The sequence below is a fragment of the Zonotrichia leucophrys genome, chromosome 9, assembly GCF_028769735.1.
Source record: "Zonotrichia leucophrys gambelii isolate GWCS_2022_RI chromosome 9, RI_Zleu_2.0, whole genome shotgun sequence".
NCBI lineage: Eukaryota > Metazoa > Chordata > Aves > Passeriformes > Passerellidae > Zonotrichia > Zonotrichia leucophrys.
Genome location: NC_088179.1, coordinates 21,486,386 through 21,501,587, shown reverse-complemented (window position 1 = coordinate 21,501,587; position 15,202 = coordinate 21,486,386). Strand labels below are relative to the sequence as shown.

The 15,202-nt window shown below is 45.4% G+C and overlaps 1 protein-coding gene across 2 annotated transcripts in view; it reads right to left on the bottom strand.

The window, feature by feature from the left end:
* The window catches only part of MECOM (MDS1 and EVI1 complex locus), a 323,830-nt gene extending 323,330 nt beyond the window's left edge, over window positions 1–500 (bottom strand). For both annotated transcript variants that reach the window (XM_064721122.1, XM_064721123.1), the window contains exon 1: window positions 334–500. In XM_064721122.1, the coding sequence (XP_064577192.1) occupies window positions 334–370 (37 nt within the window). In that variant the 5' untranslated portion in view covers window positions 371–500. The remainder of the gene's footprint in view (window positions 1–333) is intronic.
* Between the last annotated feature and the right edge of the window lie 14,702 nt (window positions 501–15,202).

Genomic DNA, 15,202 nt, shown 5'->3' with positions numbered 1-15,202 from the left:
TCCCGCACCCCCTCCCCGACCCCCCCCACTCCAGCCCCCGGCGGCGGCGGCAGCAACTTCAGGGCTCGCCACTGAACTTTTCCTCAACTCCTTCCCCACCTCCCGCCGGCCGCCCGCAGCCCCCGGCCCGGCTCCGGCCGCCGCTCCCCCCGCCCCGGTCCCGCCGCCGCCCGCCGAGCCGGGCCGAGCCGAGCCGGGCCGGGCCGAGCCGAGCCGGCAGGCTGGGAGGGGATGCTGCAGGTTGCCTGCGAGCTCCGCGCCGCACCAGACATGTCTATGCAACATGGCAGAGAGGGAGGGTGAAAAGCCAAGAGAAAGGGGTATTGCACCTACTTGCGGCCAGCTTCCTCGCCCTGCCCTTGGATCGCATGCTGCCAGTCCCGCGGCCGATGCTGGCGTGGGCTTGGGGTAGGGGGGGGCTTTTTTTTTTTTCCTCCCGGAGCTTTTCCTCCTTTTTCGCTCCCCCTCTCCCTCTCTCCTCTCCCTCTCCCGCACACACACTCTCCCTTTCTCTCAATCCCGGCTCGCTATCTCTCCAGCATTGTCAGTTTGGACACCTTCGCACATGCGCACGGGCGGCTCCCCCCCGCTCTTCAACATTTCAGCGCCGCCAAAAAAAAGTTTGCAGCGATCCATCACGGCCGGTGGGGACCCTGACAGCCGGCACCGGGGCCGGGACGGGCCGGGACGAGGCGCGCAGCCGCCGCCGGGCTGCGCCACAGCGGCCGCGGGGCAGCGGCTCCGCCGCCCGCGCACCGGGAGGGGCTCCAGCGGGGCAGACCCGGCTCCCGCGGGGATAGGGCTGGGGGGAGAGGTGACACCTTTTTTTCTGCCTTTTTTTCCCTTTTTTTAATGGGATGTTAATGCTGTTCTGGAGTCTTTGCGAGGTTTAAATAGTTTATTCTCACCCGGCAGCAATTACCGTAGATCTTTCCGCATATAGAGGCAGAGAGATATAATTTGATTACATGTTTTATTATGTATGCGGACCATGAAATCGTACACTTTCCCGGCGCGCACACTTTTTCGCCACCTTGAACTCGGCTCAGCCACCGCCGCTTGGGCAGAAAAAAAGCGTTTTAAAAACAGTAACGCCGACCGCTCTAATCTGTTTTAATTACAGCGTTTGCCAATCAAAGAGGGAGCACGCAGAAATTGGGAACTCCTTTAGGGGATGGCTGTGTCCGAGGTATGAATCAATCCAAACTACGTATAGATTTTCCCCCGGTACAACCTCCTTGCATTAAACAGTTTTGTTCAATACCTTCCATGCGCTATTTATGTTCCCATTAATATCTGTTGCAAATCCTGCCAGACACCATAAAAGAAAATTACAATCTTTCAGACTCGGGGCTGCGCCAGTACATACACGCTGCTCAACTTTTTGTTTTAATAAAATCCTCAGCATCGCCCCTTCCCCCTTCCATCCCACCTCCCACCCCCGGCTGCCGGTGCTGCCTCCCTCGGAGCCCCCCTCGCTCCGCACCCAGCGGTGCCAGCGCCGCTCTGGGGCGGGGGCCCCGCGGCTCCCGCGCTGCTGCCCCGCACGCCCGGCGCAAGCGCTTGAACCCGCACTGCGGAGCCGTCTTTGATGCCAATCGTTCTTTTTAATTTGTAACTTGGAGGTTTTTTAATTTTTTTTTAAGGACACGCAGCTGCTGTCTGCCCACTCCACATCCCCCCGCAGCCGGGAGGGGAGCACCTAACGCCCCGGAGCAGGAGGGAAAGGAGGGCAGGGCCCCCCGAGCCCCTGCAGCCATCGGGTGCCCTGTCCGGGCTGTCCCGGGAGGAGCTGGGCCGCTCTGTCCCGGGACAGCCGGGAGCGGCCACGGGCTGCACGGGGGATGCGCGGGGCCGGGGCTGCTCTCGGGGTCCCGGCACTGCCCGACCCCCGAGATTTCTCGCAAACAGCGCCTTTACACGCGGGACAGCACCGAGCTGTCCCCAGATCACCCCTCACACACCCCAGACCTGCGGCGCCGGGTCACTCGGGTAAAACGCGAACGCCCGTGAACTTGCAAAGTCAAACCGCGCCCCGGTTCAAGCGCAGACCCCGCAAAGCCCGGGCAGAGATGCGTGTCCTTCCCTGTGCCCGGGGAGCCGCTCCACCCGGCCGGGGGCACACATGCGGCTTTCCCGGGCGGGCAGCGCTGCCCCCGGCCGTGCCCGGCTGTCACCGCCACCTGCCCGCCGTCCCAGGGCCCCGGAGCCCGGCAGGTGCCGCGCCGCCCGCCCGGAGCTCCAGCCCCCGTCCTCGCCGTCCCCGCTGCCCGCCCGGGGCTCCGGTACCGGCACTGCCAGCCCGGCCCCGCCGGGTTCGCGCCCATCCCCGGAAAGTGCCGGGCAGCCCCCCGGGAATTCCGTTTCGTTCGTGCGGGGAAGCTCCGCAGCCTCTGCTCCCTCCCCGGCCGTGGGGATGCGGGGTCGCTTTCAGCGCAGAAACAGGGATTAAAATTTGGGGAAATATTTTTCCCCAAATCAAATCTATTTCTAATGTGGGCTGGGCGACCAAAGGCACCCCCTCAAACAGAGGTTTCAGGGCATTCCCCGTAACAGGAAATTTTCTCTTCCTCACATTATAATTGAGCAAGCCCCGCAGTCTACTTGGAGAAAAGTTGGAATTCTTTATCGAGGTATTTGTTGTGCTATTGTCTTTGTGCAGTGAACTTTACATCGTGTTATTCAATCTCAATCTATATTCTCCTAGCTACCAGTAAGATTAATTTAATCATTGTAATGCAATTATTAATACTGTTTACCCAACGCTTGATTTCAGGTTTGCTGGTAAGAAATTAAGCTTCTTGCTGGGTGACCGAAAAGCTATGCAGGGATTTCCAGCCCACGTCGAAATAAAACAGTCCTCTTTATTTAGTCTCAGAACTCCAGCTTTCAGCCACGGGCTCAATTAGCCAAAATGGAAACAATTTTCATTCATTGCAATAACTCACTGTTCTGCTGATCACTTTCAAAATATACACTTTATTATTATATGCTGACCTCGGTGCCGCGGAGTGGCAAGGCTAGAAAGAGGCAGAGGGATCTCTCCAGCCCCCTTGGGCTGTAATTATTAGAAATTAATTGGGTTCAGGACCCTGGGTAGCATGGGTAAATTAATAGCTTGTCTGGTTGTTTAAATCCGAATTCTCAGTCCACAGGAGAGCAGGGGAGGGAGGCTCTCCCTCCCCAAAGCCGCCCCGGGAGAGCGCGGCGGGGCTGGGGCAGCGCGGAGCCGCCGGCTGATTTCCCTCCTTCTTTTCACCAGCGCATTGTTTTCGGGGAGCTATTTAGGGGTTAAAAATCAAAAATAAAGATCCTGTATACTTGGAGCTGTCGTGCGGGAGTAAAAGTGAAAAGGGAGCCTTAGGCAAAAGGAAATTACTGCAAGCCCGCGTGACCTTTCCGAGAGGTAATCAATCAAGTGATCAACAGGGATATTTATCATTGCTAGATGGGGCTACTTTACAAATGCACGGGAGGGGGGGCGGGGGGATACACACACACACACAAAAGTTTGGATAAACCCGATAAGTCTGAAGACAAATTCGGAGACTTTAATCACTGGGAAGATTGCACATTTTCTTTTCCGAGCTCTCAGAAGGAAAGGGAAGGAGAAAAACCACTGCAAAGTTTCCCAGCAGAAAACGCCTCCTGTACTAGGTGGTCACATGGAAGCTGTCCACTTTGCTTTGCAGTCCTGGGAAAGGCTGGGAACGACAGATGTGATTTAAAAAAAAAAAAAAAAAAAAAAAGGCTCCAAATACAAGGGAAAATAATAGCTAGAGATTGAGGCTTTGATAACTGGTCTCGGTGTTTGTTTTTATGTAATGTGTTTTTATTTGCTGGCTTGAAACTCGGAGCTCAGCCCTGCCTGCCTCCAGTCCCCGAAAGGGTTAACGCCGAAAACAAAACAAAAAAAAAAAACACCCACCCCATGCCCCCTACTATATGAAATCAGCGATCTGGTTCAATTAAACTTGCTCTCCGTAGCATAAAGCATCCACCACAATACAGGCAATGAAATCCAACAATAAAAGCCCATGCATTTTCTGCACAGTTTCCTTCTCCCTTGTAAAACATGCCGTCGTGTAAGCACCAGACATTTAATTTTGCTTCCTATAACTTACCGGATTCCTTAACAAACCTACTCTGACCACTTTTTTTTTTTTTCTTTTTTTCCTTTTTTTTCTTTTCTCTCCCCCTTTTCTTTATTTTTTCCCTGCTTTGCGCTGTGCTCCACGCACAAAAGCCTCGCTGTCTGCGCCCTGCGCTGCTGCCGCCTCCAAACGACTTTAGAGGCGCGGGAGCGCCCGCGGAGCCCCCGCCGCCCCTCGGGAGCGCTGCTGGAGCTGCGCTTGCGGAGAGATCCGCGGGGAGATGAGCGCGGAGCTGCGGAGAGATGAGCGCCGAGCAGCTGCCACGGCCCCGGGGGCTCTCCCGGTCCTTGCGCGCTCCTTGCGCGGCTCCGCGCGGCCCTGCGCGCTCCTGCCCGCCCCTTGCGCGCCCCTGCGCGCCGCACCGCGGTCTGCGGCGCCCCCTCGCGGCCGCAGCCCCGCACTGCAGGGCACGGGCGGGTGCGCTCCCTGCGCTGGGGAAAGGAGAGAAAAACATCCCAAAAAACATCCCAAAAAAACCTCCCAAAAACCGGGTTTGGGTGCAACCGAGCTCAGGGCCCGGTACCGGCGGCTGCCCGGGGCTTGCAGCAGGCCCGGGGAGAGGCTGTCCCTGTGGAAGCGGCTCTGGAAACAAGCGGCAGCCAGGAATGAACGGGGAGACGCGCACGGCTCTCCCCGAGAAACGCTGCCCTGTGAAAATGGAGCAGGGTGCCCGCTGTGAGCAAGGTCTTGTTTCTGCCTGTGGGAAGGACCTGGATTTCCACAACATTGAGACTGAAAGAAAAACAGAGGAAAATGAACAGGCCAGAGGCAAGATCGAAAGCGCGGCATGGAGGCCACTGTGGTAAATGGGGACACTGGAGAACTGAGCCTGATTTTCTGCTGCCTGGCAGATTTCCTGTGTTATTTTGGTGTTTGGCTGCATTCCCCCACCCCTCACCTGGAATGGACAGAGGCATCCCCAAACCCAAAAGCTGGAGGTCTCTGTTTTAAGGTGCACAGCAGGGTTGTTTGCCTCTGTCCTCAGTCCCACTAGAAGATGGCGATGCAGGATCATCCCTGATCAGGCAACAGGACTCATATATTATCTAAATCTCAAAACAGTCATTTGCCCCAAAGAGAGGTGCAATCAATATTCCAAACTCAAGCTCTTTTCCAAGAGTAAAAGCATTTTTTGGCCAAAAATGTCATATCCTCATATCCTCAGGAGGTTACCCCCAGCACTTCTTAAAGGAGCGTCAGCGGAGAACGTAACTGGAAAAATTAAAGAGTAGGAGGGGGAAAGTAATTACAGGCCACTAGAGACAAACAAACATGTTCTGAATGTAGACAAAACATTGAACAGAGGGGAATTAATAGTACTACAAATCAAAAGGGAAAAATGTCAGGAAAGATCAACAGAAAGTGAACATCCTATTTAAAGCAAAAATAGAAACAATCGAAATCACAGTGAAACACAGAAGGGAGGAGGAATTTGAAAAGTAACCTGAAATCAAAATAAAGGAATGGGACACATTTTACTCAATACAGTGATAGTGAAACCTGATGCATGAATATTGTAGAAAACTGAAGTCTCACCATGAAGGTGTGACAGCAGGTGAGAGAAAACCTCAGCTGGTCAGACACAAGAGTTCAGTGATTGATTCCCATTGGGCCAGGCTGGCTCCCATTCTGCAAAGTGAACTGGGCAAGGCTGGAAAGTCCCTGCAGAGGATGAAAGGGGATTTTCCAGTATGTCCCATAACCTTCCCCTTCCTCCCTGGGCTCCCCAGTGATTTTCCAGAAGGAAGGAGCTGGGGACTGGCGACATCTGGGCTTTGAGGGGCTGTTGTCCCCTTTGGCCAGAGCAAAGATGAACAGCAGGGGCTGCTCAGCTCTAGCCAGTCACTAAAACACTCTGGTGAAGCACAATTTCCTTGGCTGAAGACACGTTCTGGAACAGGCCATGAAGGCTTGGGAAGATTTGGATATTAAGCTGTTTAAAGATATGTTAAAAATATTTAAAGCTGTTTAAAAATATGACAAAATATAAGGAGTAAAATTGTAGTGGAATGATGGCAGACAGGCTTTCAGAGCTGAAATAAATGGAATTTTGAAATGAAAAAATGAAATCCTCTCTTTGTGTGGTGAAAGCTGTGTCATGACCAAGGGCTGTCATCACAAACGTGGGCTCCCCTTTTTTAAGGCTTTATCTGCTTTTACTCATGGTGTAGCTCCCAGGCTTCTTGCTGCTTGTCTGTAAAGGAACCACAAAGGCAGGTTAACACATCAGCCTTTATAAAATCCACAGCCCCATTTTTCCCCTCAAAGCATAAGGAACACATTCATATTTCACTCTCATTTCTCTCCAGTACAAAAGCACAGGGTCAGAATTAATGAGCAAAGTATTTGTGTGACGTTTTATATTGTATTGGCATTTATATAGTGCTTTTCACAGGCTTCATGTCAAAACCCTTTACAGGGCAATAAATCATATACCTTTGCTGATGAAATTGTGTGTAGGCAATTGGGCACCTATCCTGCCCTCAGCAATGTCCCACGTGCGAGACACAGGGAGTGTGATGAAACCTGCAGAAGTGGGGCTGAAAAAAATGGATGGAGGTCAAACCTTCCCCCCTTAATATCCTGCAACACGTTAAAAAAGTCTTTAGAGCCCACTTGAACAGCCACAGGAAAGACCTAACCTTAACATGACAAAGCTTCTATTACAGTCTGAATTACTCAACATGCAAATCGAATTGTGGGGCTTACACTTAACCCCAGGTTTTTTTGCTTCTGAATTTGAACAAGTTGTCCATTTACATGGAGAATAAGGATTTTTTCAATTGAATTAATTTCTAAAAACAGTGTCCATTCATTGAATTTTGGTTGTTAGGCTTTCTGTTAGCGTTCACAGCTATCCCTCCTAACACCGAGTCTGCAATGTGACAATGCATCTCTGCCCTGCTGGCGTTCCCTTGTTATTTGCAGTTTTAGATAACGAAGAGTAATGAAGTTCTGAGAACTGTATGCCCGATTAGACTGACTCTTTTACACGTTTATTTGCATTCCTGCCGTGTTTCCAAAGCCACTTCGGGGTAAGGCAAAAAAAAAGGAGGAAAGTGGTTTAAAGTCTTTTGGGGTTGGGAAGCAGGAGCCAGAGTTCTGCTCCGCTCTAGGTCTGGGGGAATCGCAGAATTTTGTCTGTTTCGGGGAATTTTGGATTCATTGGTGCCAAAGGAAGCTTTGTGGAGAGTCCTCCTGGCAGATTGCAGCCCCTCCTTCCAACCCAGCCCCGGGACGGCACAAAGGCAATGGCTCAGGAGCAAATGGAAAATCTTTGTGGTAGCTCAACACCATTCGAAAAGCACTTTTCCACCTCTGCTATCTGCAACACGTGAAAACTGATAACATTCTGCACATACTGGCTGACAGTTCAAATGCATTAGAAACAACCTGGTTATGATTTATTAGCCGGAAGAGCTGTTAGAATAATTTGTAAATGTGAAAGAATAAAACAAAACAAAACAAAAAAGTGCTGTTCTCCACCAAACAGACATTTAGATTACTTAATCTCGAATCAAAGTAATCCAGAGGTAGAACAAAAGGTAAAAGCACATTGCCAGCTCCATTAACCGCCTGGGCTGTGTTAGAAGTGGGTTCTTGCATTAATGTCCTGTGAGACCTGTGCAGATGCACAGCCAGGGAGTGAACTGACCTGGCCTCTGCTTTCTTTGGAGTTTTGGTCAGGAGCTCAGTTTTGGTCAGCAAGGAGCTCAAATCCACACACTGGTGTTGTGCTCTGATGGCAGCAGAGCCTGGTTTTATCTCTTGCTCCCATCTGGGTACACAACTTATTTAGCAGTTAAAGAATGGTCTGTAAATAACACACATGCACGGATTTCACTGAGATGGATGGCAAGGATAATTAAAATGGTTTTTTTCAGTGGGAGACACTACCAGCACCAGCAGTTGAAGCTGAAGTTCAAGAGTAACCAACACATTAAAGCCTGAAATTTCTATTCTTTCTGGCAGCAACACATTTGAAGATTAAATTAGACAAAATGTTTGTTACAACAAACAGACTTCTGTTAGCATTCAGGATTATGCTGCCAGTCAATGTTTATTATGCTTTTGGTCCTATATATTCTAAAGGTCTCAATTTCCTACTTCCATAATTTTTTGATCAGTTTTGTTTAAACTGGAAGCCTTTTACTTTTCACTTTAAAAATTACTGCTTCTTAAAACTTCTAGCAGGTTATGGTATCTGGAATGAGTACTAAGGAAAAGGAAACAAGCTAAAATAAATTACTATCTAATCTAACCCATCTGACGACTTCTAAGGTACCTATTATTGTGGTATCAAAGAACTGGATCTCTGATAGCTTGTGATCTTTGATCTTAAATTGGACCTCCAATAACATTTTTAATTAAACATCTCATTTGATGCCTGCTGGAGCTAAAATGCAAATAGTGTCACATAAAGGATGAAAGTTAAGAGAGCAAGGAACAGAAAACCATGGCTGGTTATAGTGTGGTGATTGTACCAAAACAAAGAACCCCATCCTCCAGACCCAGTGGAATTAAAACAATCAGCTCAAGGTTCAAACACTGAGCAGAAACTACCTAGAAATGAAAAATGCTTTCAATTTATTAAAATTAATAGTGAATAAAATTGAATTTTATTCACTATTATGTGAATAAAAATTTTATTCACATAATAGTGAATAAAATTGTTTGTCAGAAGCAAATTTGAGGTACTCCCAAGAATCACTTAGAAAAATTGTAATTTATTTAATTAATTATGGAAGAAGGCAGAGTATAAGCACTGGTCATCCACACTTATCTGAGACCAAAATTCAGCTCTTTTCTTTCAACTGTCACACAGATAATGACAAAAAACAATATAGCCACAACCACAGCAAGCAGTAAATAACAATAGGTGTCAGATTCCAGCAAGAACAATGATGAATTTACATTTATTTCACACTGCAGCTGGCATTCTAACTGCAGGAAACTAAAAAGCCCATGAAGGTGAAGAGCCAATTTGTGATTTCCTTCAGATGGAGCATCAGGGCTGGTGTTGAAGAGGGGATCAGCCCCAGCAGAGCCATCTCATCACCTGCCAGTCCCCTGAGATCCCAGCAGACCCTCCCTGCTCACACAGCAATGCTCCATCCACATCTCATGTTTGAGCAGGAGCAGCCAGACCTGCACAGCAGAATCTGTGAAGAACAAGCAACAAAACCCTACAGAAGAGGCAGGAGAGCAAGGATTTCATTTTTCTCCTTCATGTTTCCTAAGGTAAATGTGGTTTGCCTTTTGGTTTTCATTTTTCAGGGAAGTCCTTAAGCCGAGATCACAGCAGCCTTTATGGCTGAGAGCTCATTCATCAAGAGCAAAATCTCACATGCAAAGTTCATGACAGAGTGGTGAGGTGCAAAGTTGAAAGAGAAGGAAAACAATTTTTCCCATCCCAGAAATCCTTTCTGAATTTCAGAAGCACTCTCAATCACGAGATGACCTTAGAAGTGGGATTTGCTTGTTGTTTGGGGATTTTGTTTGTTTTTACAGAAGCTGACGAAAAAAAAGCACTCCAACATCATCATAACTGAGAATTTGGGCTCTCTTGGAATGTGAAGACTTTGGGGGTTAAATCCTTCTTCTCAGAGAAGCAGATGAGGGTTAGAGCCCACCCCCTCTAAATCCTACCCTGAAAAGAAACATTTTATTGCAGAAGTTTCACTGAAACTGGCGTGTTCCCACAAAATGTTTCAGTGGTGAGAAGTAAAGAGTTCCCAAGTGTAAAGCTCTGCCAAAGAATTCCCAATCATTTCTAGCCAGTGAGCAAGGAAATGTGTTATTTTGCCATCAGTGGAGAAGGAAGCCCCTGTCCCAGTGGTGCTGTAAGGTCACGCTTCATCTTGTCCCCAGCAATTTGTGTGTGCACCCACAATTCCAGTACCTGGAATCATGCAGGGCTATTTCCTAGTGCATTTCAGCAGTTTGTGTTGCTAATGCCTGTATAAAAACAACAAACATGGCCAAAGAACACAGGCAGAAAGCTACAGCTCTTTTCTATCGTTCTACAGCAATCTCTCTTCTACACATAAGCACCCTTTCATGATGTATGAAGAGATTTTGGAAATAAATCTTTCCAAAATATTTGCTCTTCAAACCTACATGGTTTTAAAAGAGAGGTGGGATCCAGGTTTCAGGTCTGGCACTTAGCACTTGCCTCTTGCTCACATGTTGGGAAAGGCTGGGAAGGAGAAGCTGTAACTTTGCCTGATATTGAGTGCAAGATGACACCTCCCTGATCTGTCAGAACTCAAACTCCTTCTGGAGGACAAACCAATCAGTCCACACTAACTCCATCTTTTTCCCAAATTTCCTTTGCTACCCCCAAACAGGCAACACAACACCTGCTGTTATCCCAACAAAGCAAGGGCTACCAGGGAGGAAAAGCACTTTGTGTTACAGAGCAAAGAACTTCTCCACTGGCTGCTCTCAAACAAAATCCAGCTGAGCAAAATAAATCCTGTTTTCTCACTGAAGAAGTCCTCATGTGCTCAAAACAACCCTGAAAGAGCTCAAATGCTTCATCCAGTTTTTAATTAATTCTATCTAGACACGCAGCAGTCTGAGGAGCTGCAGTATATATATAACCTCCTTACGTTTCACTATTTACATTGTGTTATTCTCTGGCTGTTTCCCAACTTTATTCCCTCACCCCAGAGATCAATTTAGGCACCAAAATAAAATATGATCTTATCTGTGCAGTGCACAGAGAAGCGAAACAGAATTTCTCACGGGAGGCAGGGGTTAAGGCCTGGGCTGGGTGTCAGAGAAGTGGAGTTCTATTCTTGGCTCTACCACTCACTTGCTGTGGGAGCTTGTAGAGCAAGATACAGAGCAGGAATGGAGACTCCAGCCAAGAAATTTCTCCTCTGTAACTTTTCCTCTTTCATTATGCATGAGAGTGAGTTTTTCCAGCGTCCTAGCACACATCTGAAAGCTGGGGAAACACGACTCCACCAAAATACAGAACCGGCAGAGAAAGAAAGTGAGTGGAAAACATCAATTACAAAGTTTTCTTGGGCACCTCTGAAGAGCTGAAACAGAATCTCTACTCACATGGTGAAGATAGAGAAGAAATTCAGCCCCTGGTTGAGCAGGCACTGCTCCAAGGGCTGCACTGGACCTGCACTTGGGTCTGCTGTGCTGCTGCTCCTTGATCTGCTTTCTGCTTAAGACAAGTTTTCTGAGACTTTTTGAGTGGAGGGTTTGATTTGGGGTTTTTTGCAAAAATAGGAAACTGCACTTTGATTTTGAAATAAGCAAACTGATTTTAAAAAGCAAAAAGAGACTTTGACTATAAATTGGGGCAATTGTTGTTCAAAAGCCACAGCTAAGACTATATCCAGACCTGGAGTAACAAACAGCCTAAATTAAGGATGCCAAACTCACAGTTAACTCCTGCTGGAAACAGTATTTCCTTCCCCAGGAACAGACTGGGCAATACTTCTTGCTTTAGGTAATAGCTGCGGTCTAATTCACAAATTTGAAACATTTCTAATCACTTTGGGAGACCTGAAGAAACAGTAAACATGTAGGTTCTCACTTGGCATGGCTGGATCTTGTTCTACCATGCCAGCTAATGACTGAAGGGAGATTTTTGCAGCTACAGTGTTCTGTGTGTAAAATATATAAAGAAACTGATTTATCCTGGCCATATTTATTTTCAATCACAGAGAAAATCTGCCCACATTTCAGCTGTGTTCTAGATGTTCAGTGCACACTCAACTCATTTGCTGAGTTTTACAGCTGGGTCTCAGACCCTTTAGGCTCACAGGAACAGAAAACTAATCCAGCCATAGAATATCCTTCAATATTAACCTTTTTCTTAAACTTTGTATAAGATATAAGGGAATAGTATATAGCTTGTTTTACCATTTTAAGAGTCATATGAAATCAAAGCCTGACCAATAACCTCACAAAAGCTGCTGCTGCTGCTGTGTAAATTCACAAACCCAGGTGACCCTGGTTCTATTATATAATGAAATATAATGAAATATACTGTCTTGGCCAACTAAAAGAAAATTTCTTATTCAGTCAAAAAATGTCAAGTTTTCAAAAACTTTTGATCTGAGAATCAGGCACACCTGGACTCCTTTAAGGAGTCCATAGAATATACCCACTCATAAGTGATTTATTAAAAATGTTAGCAGGAAATATTGGTGCTCTTACCTACAAAGTGTTTCTTCCCTCTTCCTTTTTTGATATCAAAACTCTAATATTTCTGATTTTTTTAGGGCCTGTCCCAGGCAGTTGCTCAGGAAGGCAAACTAGCTTCTTGATACATAAGAAAAATCCTTCCAATTTCATACTTTTAAATTTTCTATATTTTAATTGCTGAAATATTATGTAACCACAGCCTTTAATCTTTAATCTAAGTGCAAGCCACACTCGATATATAACAATTATATCTTAATAAAATGTAATTACAAAAAATTCAAGGCAGTCTCAGGGCATGTGCAACTGAAACTGTTAATATACCTGAGGGATTATTTCCTCACTTATGTATATTAGGCACTATATAAAACATAGGATTTCTTGGGACATTATCAACAAAGGAGAATTTTTTTAACCTGCTTTTTACTGATTGCATTATCAAGTTCAATTTTATTAGCTTGAATCTTCTGGGAAGGATATGATTTTAATAATGTGTAAAAGGTTTGCCTGGTAGTTGGCTGTTGGCTTTTACTGGCTGCTTAATGTAATCTGTAATTACTGGAGCAGCTCCTATGCTGGCCAGTGCTTTAAGGTCAGTGGTGAGATCTGTTGGATTGTACTTTGGTGTACAAGAGCATCCCTCTGCTGATTGATGGCTGCACCCCATGGAAATGTTTTCATTCTGTCCTTGAAGCATTCCTTTAGGGAATTCTGTCAGTACACATCCCTCCTTGTCAGCAGCAGCCTGGGGACAGCCCATGATCTGCTTTTACACCAATGAGCTCTCTGTGAAATCTCCTTTGGATTTCACATTTGGTTCCCAAATCTTCAACCAATGATGTACAAATCTTTTAATTTGGGCTCATTTAAAATGCTCAATTCACCTTGCACAAACTTTAAGACGGAAAACGCTCAAAGCCCTCACTAGACTTTTTTTTTTTAAGGGGAAATAAAATGTTGCAAGGCTTGGCTTTGACAAAGTAGATTTCCACCTTTTTAAATATGGTTTCTTCTTGCCTATTTTTTTTTACTTTAAGCTGAAAAATCCTGAACTATCTGAAACAGTTGGCCAGAACTTGCAGTTGAGAAACACACCTAAAATATGGTGTGAACAGGCTTTATTACAAGACTGAGCTGAATTTTGGAGTGTAACTTTGCCAAGTCACCTGTGGCTTCATGTGTCACCTGCTTTGGTGGTACTACCAAGATAAACCTGGAAACAGAAGCAAAATGCTGGAAATATTCCAGAACTGCTGTAGCCCTGAGCCTTTTCAGTTTGAACTTTCTACTCACAATATTTCCTTGCAATAGATTGACAACTAAACAACTGTATGAATCACAGAGTCAGCAATTTGTGTTTATGATCCTCACTGGATGTAAACCACCTTTTTGTCCTGGTGCTGTAAGTTTGCTACATTAAAAACGGCATTTCTGAGGGAGAAAAAATCCTTATGGAAAGTCCTCCTGATTGGAGAATGAAAAATCAACTTGGTAGAAAAATTAATTATGACAAAAATCTTATTAATGTATAATTCTTTTTTCTGTATTACATAACAATTTTTGTACTGCCTAACACTACTTATAGATTCTATATATTTATTTCTGGAAAATTATTCACTGAAATGTTCCTGTGATTTCACAAGGAAAATCAGGAGAGTCTACTGTCATTTTTCAGAATTTGCCATCTCTTTAGTTTCAAATTCACGGTGACTTCTTTCTCTGAAAGCAATTAAAAAATTGACTTGAAAGTCATAGGAATAGAAGGCTATAAAATACTTTGTAAATAATATTTTGGTATTAAAGCACCAATAAAGAATCATTAGCTTCAATTCCAAGAGAAAAAAAGAAAAAGAAGAAAAAAAAGGAAAAAAAGGTTCCCTGAGATACATTTTAAAGATTTTTTTCAATATAGAACACCATGTTTTAGTGAGTTAGTTGCCTGTTTTCTCAGCGAAATTTATTCCTTCCATGTTCACTGAACAACCTGCAGCTCTGTGAAGTGGGGCATCCTCATCTCCAGTTCTAGCCAACAGGGACTGTGGTTTTTCTGCATCTCACAGCCCAAAGGACAGGAGTTTCTTCTCAAGACAAGATCAATTTAAACTGTAGATAAGAGTCAAGAGGATTTCTTTTGATAATATCAAATCAGCTTAGCTTTTATTGCAAGTTTAAACCTGCTGCAAGACCAGCACAGGTGGAAACTAAACATACATTCCTTCATGTCCAATGAAATAACAGGGAATTTTAAACACCATTGTCTAAACTGCTAAATCATTCACATATACACACCAACAAACCTCTGCCTTTGGACAAGACTTGTGATTGTCCACTGAAAATTATTTTTGTTTTACCCATCAACTAAGTTGCATTTTTATTATCAGAGAAAACCCCAAACACAACAAACTGAGTAACAAACCACCTAATACTTCTGTATCCTGCCTGGCTACATCTGTAGGTTTATCTTTTTGCTGTAAATAAAAACAATTTTAAATCAACATTAATAGAGAAGAAAGCCACTATTCAAGACATCAGTGAGAACCCCCGTTACCTGCAAGGCCACTCCTGTAATCCCTGATAATTTCTTGGGAGCAGAATCAAAGCACTACAGCACGCAACTTCAATTAAAAAATCCAGCCAGAATAAATAGAGAAAACATGAAAACAGTGATTTTTTTTCTGGCACTCCGTTTGAAAGGAAGAGTTAAATTAATACATGAAAAGATCCTATCAGCTCTGACTTGTCTGAGTTATTAATTGAACACCTTCTTGGAAACACGTAGATAAAGACGTGTACCTTAGAGAATACGAGATAAGAGTGAAAGGAAAGGGGGAGAAATTAGCAGTTTTGCCTGTTCCCTCCCTTAATTGTCAAGCCAG